The 9,415-nt window shown below is 44.9% G+C and overlaps 1 protein-coding gene across 1 annotated transcript in view; it reads left to right on the top strand.

Moving 5' to 3' along the window:
- Positions 1-4,984: 4,984 nt before the first annotated feature.
- cntnap1 (contactin associated protein 1) overlaps positions 4,985-9,415 on the top strand; it is a 60,755-nt gene continuing 56,324 nt past the window's right edge. The window contains exons 1-2 of the mRNA XM_078529520.1: positions 4,985-5,222; positions 9,194-9,295. Of these exons, the coding sequence (XP_078385646.1) occupies positions 5,141-5,222; positions 9,194-9,295 (184 nt within the window). The 5' untranslated portion in view covers positions 4,985-5,140. The remainder of the gene's footprint in view (positions 5,223-9,193; positions 9,296-9,415) is intronic.

Raw genomic sequence — 9,415 nt, 5'->3', positions numbered from 1 at the left:
TTGTCGCAGATCACAGATCACCATTAAAGAATACTGATTATTGTCACAGATTACAGATCAGCATTACAGATTACTGACCTTTGTCACAGATTACAGATCAGCATTACAGATTATTGATCATTTTCATAGATTACAGATCATCATTACAGGCTACTGATCATTCGCACAGATTACAGGTCACCATTACAGATTACTAATCTTTGTCACAGAATACAGATCACTGCTACTGATTACTGATCATTGTCACATATTGCAAATCGCCGTTATAATTACAGATCACTGTCACAGATTACAGATCACTGTCACATATTGCAAATCGCCATTATAATTACAGTTCACTGTCACAGATTACAGATCACTATTATAATTACAGATCACTGTCACAGATTACAGATCACTGTCACAGATTACAGATTGCTGTCACAGATTATAGATCACCATTATAATTACAGATCACTGTCACAGATTACAGATCACTGTTATGATTACAGATCTATGTCACACATTACAGATCACCGTTATAATTACAGATCACAGATCGCTGTTATAATTACAGATCACTGTCACAGATTACAGGTCACTGTTAGAATTACAGATCACTGTCACCAGATTACAGATCACTGTCACAGATCACAGATCATCGTTATAATTACAGATCACTGTCACAGATCACAGCTCACTGTCACATATTGCAGATCACCGTTATAATTACAGATCACTGTCACAGATTACAGCTCACAGTTATAGTTACAGATCACTGTCACAGATTACAGATCATTGTTATAATCACAGATCACTATCACAGATTGCAGATCACTGTCACATATTGCAGATCACTGTTAAAATTACAGATCACTGTCACAGATTACTATTATAATTACAGATTGCCAACACGGATTACAGATCACCGTTATAATTACAGATCACTGTCACAGATTACAGATCACTGTCACATTGCAGATCACCGTTATAATTATAGATCACTGTCACAGATTACATATCACCGTTATAATTACAGATCACTGTCACAGATTACAGATCACCGTTATAATTACAGATCGCTGTCATAGATTACAGATCACCATTTTAATTACAGATCACTGTCACAGATTACAGATCACTGTTATACTTACAGATCACTGTCACAGATTACAGATCACTGTTATAATTACAGATCACTGTCACAGATTACAGATCACTGTTATAATTACAGATCACTGTCACAGATTACAGATCACCGTTATAATTACAGATCACTGTCACAGATTACAGCTCACCGTTTTAATTACAGATCACCATCATAGATTACAGATCACTATCGCAGATTGCAGATCATTGTTATAATTACAGATCACTATCACAGATTACAGATCATTGTAATAATTACAGATCACTGTCACAGATTACAGATCACCGTTATAATTACAGATCACTGTCACAGATTACAGCTCACCGTTTTAATTACAGATCACCATCATAGATTACAGATCACTATCGCAGATTGCAGATCATTGTTATAATTACAGATCACTATCACAGATTACAGATCATTGTAATAATTACAGATCACTGTCACAGATTACAGATCACCGTTATAATTACAGATCACTGTTATAATTACAGACCACTGTTATGATTAGAGATCACTGTCATAGATTACAGATCACTGTCACAGATTACAGATCACCATTATAATTACAGATCACTGTCACATATTACAGATCACTGTTATGATTACAGATCACTGTCACAGATTACAGATCACCTTTATAATTACACATCACTGTCACAGATTACAAATCACTGTCACAGATTACAGATCACTGTCACAGATTACAAATCACCGTTATAATTACAGATCACTGTCACAGATTACAGATCACCATTATAATTACAGATCACTGCCACAGATTACAGATCACCATTATAATAACAGATCACTGTCACAGATTACAGATCACTGTTATAATTACAGATCACTGTTATAATTACAGATCACCGTTATAATTACAGATCACTGTTATAATTACAAATCACCGTTATAATTACAGATCACTGTCACAGATTACAGATCACCGTTATAATTACAGATTACTGTTATAATTACAGATCACCATTATAATTACAGATCACTATCACAGATTACAGCTCACCGTTTTAATTACAGATCACTGTCACAGATTACAGATCACCGTTATAATTACAGACCACTGTCACAGATTACAGATCACTGTTATAATTAGAGATCACTGTCATAGATTACAGATCACTGTCACAGATTACAGATCACCATTATAATTACAGATCACTGTCACATATTACAGATCACTGTTATGATTACAGATCACTGTCACAGATTACAGATCACCTTTATAATTACACATCACTGTCACAGATTACAAATCACTGTCACAGATTACAGATCACTGTCACAGATTATAGATCACCATTATAATTACAGATCACTGCCACAGATTACAGATCACCGTTATAATAACAGATCACTGTCACAGATTACAGATCACTGTTATAATTACAGACCACTGTCACAGATTACAGATCACTGTTATAATTAGAGATCACTGTCATAGATTACAGATCACTGTCACAGATTACAGATCACCATTATAATTACAGATCACTGTCACATATTACAGATCACTGTTATGATTACAGATCACTGTCACAGATTACAGATCACCTTTATAATTACACATCACTGTCACAGATTACAAATCACTGTCACAGATTACAGATCACTGTCACAGATTATAGATCACCATTATAATTACAGATCACTGCCACAGATTACAGATCACCGTTATAATAACAGATCACTGTCACAGATTACAGATCACTGTTATAATTACAGATCACTGTTATAATTACAGATCACCATTATAATTACAGATCACTGTTATAATTACAAATCGCCATTATAATTACAGATCACTGTCACAGATTACAGATCACCATTATAATTACAGATCACTGTCACAGATTACAGATCACCGTTATAATTACAGATCACTGTTATAATTACAGATCACCATTATAATTACAGATCACTATCACAGATTACAGCTCACCGTTTTAATTACAGATCACTGTCACAGATTACAGATCACCGTTATAATTACAGATCGCTGTCATAGATTACAGATCACCGTTTTAATTACAGATCACTGTCACAGATTACAGATCACTGTTATACTTACAGATCACTGTCACAGATTACAGATCACTGTTATAATTACAGATCACTGTCACAGATTACAGATCACTGTTATAATTACAGATCACTGTCACAGATTACAGATCACCGTTATAATTACAGATCACTGTCACAGATTACAGCTCACCGTTTTAATTACAGATCACTGTCACAGATTACAGCTCACTATGACTGTTACTGGTGACAGATCACTGTCACAGATTACAGATCACTATGACTGTTACTGGTGACTGGTGACAGATCACTGTCAGAGGTTACAGATCACCGTTATAATTACAGATCACTGTCACAGATTATAGATCACTGTTATAATTACAGATCACTGTCACAGATTATAGCTCACTATGACTGTTACTGGTGACAGATCACTGTCAGAGGTTACAGATCACCGTTATAATTACAGATCACTGTCACAGATTATAGATCACTGTTATAATTACAGATCACTGTTATAATTACAGATCACCGTTATAATTACAGATCACTGTCACAGATTATAGCTCACTATGACTGTTACTGGTGACAGATCACTGTCACAGATTACAGATCACTATGACTGTTACTGGTGACTGGTGACAGATCACTGTCAGAGGTTACCAATCACCGTTATAATTACAGATCACCATTATAATTACAGATCACTGTCACAGATTACAGATCACTATGACTGTTACTGGTGACTGGTGACAGATCACTATCACAGATCACAGATCACTGTTATAATTACAGATCACCGTTATAATTACAGATCACTGTGACTGTTACTGGTGAGAGATCACTGTCACAGATTACAGATCACTATGACTGTTACTGGTGACAGATCACTGTCACAGATTACAGATCACTATGACTGTTACTGGTGACAGATCACTGTCACAGATTACAGATCACAATGACTGTTACTGGTGACAGATCACTGTCAGAGGTTACAGATCACCGTTATAATTACAGATCACCATTATAATTACAGATCACTGTCACAGATTACAGATCACTATGACTGTTACTGGTGACTGGTGACAGATCACTGTCAGAGGTTACAGATCACCGTTATAATTACAGACCACTGTCACAGATTACAGATCACTGTTATAATTACAGATCACTATGACTGTTACTGGTGACAGATCACTGTCACAGATTACAGATCACCATTATAATTACAGATCACTGTCACAGATTACAGATCACCGTTATAATTACAGATCACTGTGACTGTTACTGGTGACAGATCACTGTCACAGATCACAGATCACTGTTATAATTACAGATCACTGTGACTGTTACTGGTGACTGGTGACAGATCACTGTCACAGATCACTGTTATAATTACAGATCACCATTATAATTACAGGTCACAGATCACCATTATAATTACAGATCACAGATCACTGTTATAATTACAGATCACCATTATAATTACAGATCACAGATCACTGTTAGAATTACAGATCACCATTATAATTACAGATCACAGATCACTGTTATAATTACAGATCACCATTATAATTACAGATCACAGATCACCATTATAATTACAGATCACAGATCACTGTTATAATTACAGATCATAGATCACTGTTATAATTACAGATCACAGATCACCATTATAATTACAGATCACAGATCACTGTTAGAATTACAGATCACCATTATAATTACAGATCACTGTGACTGTTACTGGTGACTGTTTGGTGGTGACTGTTGGACACTTGTAGACGCCTCTGCTGATCTGGTGAGCGGGAAGGGAGCAGCCCCGCCGCAGCCGCAGTCCCGGCGCTGTCCTCAGTCCGCAGCCGGCCCGGTGGGAGGGGAAAAGCTGCGTCACTCACTGCAGCATCCCCGCCCCGGAGCGGGAGCGGAGCGGAGCCGCAGAACCGCAGCGGTCGGAGCCGGGACACTGGGATGATGCAGCGCAGCAGCCCCGGTGCCGCATTCCCGCTGCTCTTCCCGCTTCTCCTGGTGACCGTCAGCTCCCGCTCAATCGGTAAGGAGCGGGATTGGGAGCGGGTTTGGAAGGGGGAGCGGGATCGGGAAGGGGAGCGGGATCGGGAAGGGGAGCGGGAGGGGGATCGGGAAGGGGAGCGGGATCGGGAAGGGGAGCGGGATCGGGAAGGGGAGCGGGAGGGGGAGCGGGTTTGGGAGGGGGATTGGGAGCGGGTTTGGGAGCGGGATTGGGAAGGGGAGCGGGATCGGGAAGGGGAGCGGGAGGGGGATTGGGAGCGGGTTTGGGAGCGGGATTGGGACGGGGATCGGGAGCGGGTTTGGGATGGGGAGCGGGATCGGGAGCGGGTTTGGGAGCGGGATCGGGACGGGGATCGGAAGCGGGTTTGGGAGCGGGATCGGGAGCGGGTTTGGGATCTCTCCTGATTTGAGCGAGGATTCGGGGAATGTCTGACCCGCACGGAGGTGACCCGATGGTAACAGGCGAGGAGCGAATCCACCCGGATCCACCGGGGAATCAGTGCGGATCCACTAGGATCCACTGGGGAGCGGGTCCGCAGCGAATCTGCCGCCTGTCTAGCCCTGGGATAGAGTCAGGGCCCCGGGGACTGGGGGGCCCGGGGACTGGGGGGAGGGGGATAGAGAGGATTTAGCCGAATGAGAGCCGGGAAAAGCGGCTTCAGCTCACGGGGGAGAAGCTGGGATTGTCCTTGGAGCAGAGAAGGTTAAAAAGAGATTTCAAAGAGGAATTGAAAATCAGGATGGGTTTTGATCGAATAAAGAAGGAAAAACTGGCAGGACCGACCTAACCAGAGAATCACAGGTTTAAGGTGATTGGCAGAAAGAAATGATTTTTTTTTACTTTGAGTTCTTGTGATCTGGAACCTACTGCCTGGTAAAAACAGAACAGGAGCTGGGTCAGACCGTCTGGCCAGACACGGGGCAGGGGCAGACCGTCTGGCCAGACACGGGGCAGGGGCAGACTGTCTGGCCAGACATGGGGCAGGGGCAGACCGTCTGGCCAGACACGGGGTAGGGGCAGACTGCCCGGCCAGACACGGGGCAGGGGCAGATACCCAGCCAGACACGGGGCAGGGGCAGACCGTCTGGCCAGACACGGGGCAGGGGCAGACTGCCCGGCCAGACACGGGGCAGATACCCAGCCAGACACGGGGCAGGGGCAGACCGCCCGGCCAGACACGGGGCAGGGGCAGACTATCCGGCCAGACACGGGGCAAGGGCAGACCATCCGGCCAGACATGGGGCAAGGGCAAACTGCCTGGCCAGACACGGGGCAGGGGCAGACCATCCGGCCAGACACGGGGTAGGGGCAGACTGTCCGGCCAGACACGGGGCACGGGCAGGCCGTCTGGGCCGTCATTGGGCGGGGGCAGTCCGTCTGGGCCATCATTGGGCAGGGGCAGACTGTCTGGGTCATCATCGGGCAGGGGCAGACCGTCTGGGCCGTCATTGGGCAGGGGCAGACCGTCTGGGTCGTCATTGGGCGGGGGCAGACCGTCTGGGTCGTTGAGCCTGCTCCGCCATTCAATGCAGCCATGGCTGATCCTGGGCAGAGAAGCATATTCAATATGAACTTTTAAAAGGGAATTAGATAAATAATTAAAGAGAAATCATTCATAGCACTACGGGGAAAGAGAGGGGAGTGGGACTAATTGGATAGCTCTTTCAAAGAGCCAGCACAGGCACAATGGATTGAATGGCCTACTTTGGTGGGTGGGGGTGTGTGTGGTGGGATGTTGGGGGAGTGGGGTGTGCAGTGGGTGGGATGTAGGGTTGTTGGGAGCGTGTGCAGAGGGAGGGGGTGTCAGGGGGTGTTGAGGCTGTGCACAGTGGGTGAAGGTGTTGGGGAGTTCAGGGGGTTGGGGATATTGGGGGGCGTCAGAGTGTTTATCTCAAGACCCGCTGAATGTAACATTTTTTGCCTCCGTTTCTGGGATGCTGCAATGGGTGGGGGGTGGGGGAGGGGAGGAGGGGTTTGTTCAGGGGGTGACTAGAGGAGGGGGGGAACTGGAGGCTTTTGGGGAGATGTGGAGAGTCATTGGGAAGGAGTAATTGGAGATCTGGGTGCATTGATTAGGATATGGGGTTTGGTGAAACATGTAAACTGACTCTAGCTGATGGATTTCTCAAGGTCCAGAAAAGTTGGTTACATTTAAAATCAACATTATGAGGCACTCAGCCTCATAATATTGAAAAGACCAACCTGTCTCCTGTAAATGTTCACATGCTGCCACTGCCCCACCCCCGCCATTCAAATCAGAAGTGGATAGATTGGAGGCGGACTTCAGATTTTTTACATTTATACTCCCCACCCAACCCAAACTAACCGGTTTCTCAGGGTAGAATATTCTCAGTCCAGATTCAGAGAATTATAAGGCACTAAATTGGTATATTATACAGACTGTAAATAAGCCTAGCACAAAGAAAGATGGTTGTGGTTGTTGGAGGTCAGTCATCTCAGCTCCAGGACATCACTGCAGGAGTTCCTCAGGGTAGTGTCCTAGGCCCAACCATCTTCAGCTGCTTCACCAATGACCTTCCCCCCATCATAAGGTCAGAAGTGGGGATGTTCACTGATGATTGCACAGTGTTTAGCATCAGTATCCTCAGATACTGAAGCAGTCCATGTCTAAATTCAGCAATAACTGTACAATATCCAGGCTTGGGCTGACAAGTGGCAAGTAACATTCACGCCACTCAAGTGTCACGCAATGACTGTCTCCAACAAGAGAGAATCCAACCATTGCCTCTTGAGGTTCAATGGCATTACCATCACTGAATCCCTCAATATCAACGTCCTGGAGGCTACCATTGACCAGAAACTGAACTGGACTAGCTATATAAATCCTGTAGCTACAAGAGCAGGTCAGAGGCTAGGAATCCTGTGATGAGTAACTCACCTCCTGACTCCCCAAAGCCTGTCCACCATCCACAAGTCAGGAGTGTGATGGAATACTCCTCATTTGCCTGGATGAGTGCAGCTCCCACAACACTCAAGAAGCTCGACATCGTCCAGGACAAAGCAGCCCGTTTGATTGGCACCACATCCACAAACATTCACTCCCTCCACCACTGACATAAAGTAGCAGCAGTGTGTACCATCTACAAGATGCACTGCAGGAATTCACCAAGGCTCCTTTGACAGCACCTCCCAAATCCACGACCACTACCACCTAGAAGGAAAAGGGCAGCAGATAAATGGGAACACAACCACCTAGAAGTTTCCCCTCCAAGTCACTTACCATCCTGACTTGGAAATATATCGCTGTTCCTTCAATGTCGCTGGGTCAAAATCCTGGAACTCCCTTCCTAACAGCACTGTGGGTGTACCTACACCACACGGACTGTAGCGGTTCAAGAAGGCAGCTCACCACCACCTTCTCAAGGGCAATTAGGGATGGACAGTAAATACTGGCCCAGCCAGCAAAGCCCACATCCTGTGAATGAATGAAAAAAAAGCCATTTCCTCTCATTGGTTTTTGGAGTTGGTGCATTTCTGGTGCAAATTCCTCCCACTCACATGCATCCCTCCCACTGGACTGGGGAATACTACTATTGGCTGCCTTGGCCCCGCCTGCTGAACTGAGATCTGCAGCTGTTGGCTGCCCTGGCCCCACCCATTGGCCCAGGAGCTGCTGATATTGGCTGCCTGGGCCCCTCCCACTGGACTGGGTGTTGCTGGTATTGGTTGCCTTGGCCCTGCCCATTGTTCTGGGAGATGCTGGTATTGGCTGCCTCAACCCCGCCCATTGGCCTGGGAGCTGCTGCTATTGGCTGCCCTGGTCCCGCCCTCAGGCTTGGGAGCTGCTGGTATTGACATATTAAGGAATTAGATCAGTTTGAGCAGTCAGAATGTTTTATTTAGGGTGCTGTGGCTGAGGGAGAATCTTGACAAAACTGAGGTCAGGATTAGAGTTCTTAATTTTTAGCTAGATAGTCAAAATCTGAAATTGTTGTAAAACAAAAATGTGTAAATTTTGTTCTTTCTTCCAGAACGATGTAACGAGGCTCTGGTGGAACAAGAATACTCAAGCGCATTGACAGCTTCCTCCTATTACTCATATTCCTACTCACCTGGCTATGGAAAACTGTACAGTAAGGTCAAAATTCATGTCATGTACAGGCAAAGGTAGGGCAAGAGTGGGGATGGGAGAGGGGTTGGGGAAGAGCAGGTGGTGGAAAGGCATGAGGGGTAAGGATGGTGGGATGGGGCGA

The sequence above is a fragment of the Cetorhinus maximus genome, chromosome 25 (genome assembly GCF_964194155.1).
Source record: "Cetorhinus maximus chromosome 25, sCetMax3.hap1.1, whole genome shotgun sequence".
NCBI lineage: Eukaryota > Metazoa > Chordata > Chondrichthyes > Lamniformes > Cetorhinidae > Cetorhinus > Cetorhinus maximus.
The sequence above is the reverse complement of the archived record's forward strand: the minus strand, read 5'-3'. Positions and strand labels throughout refer to the sequence as shown.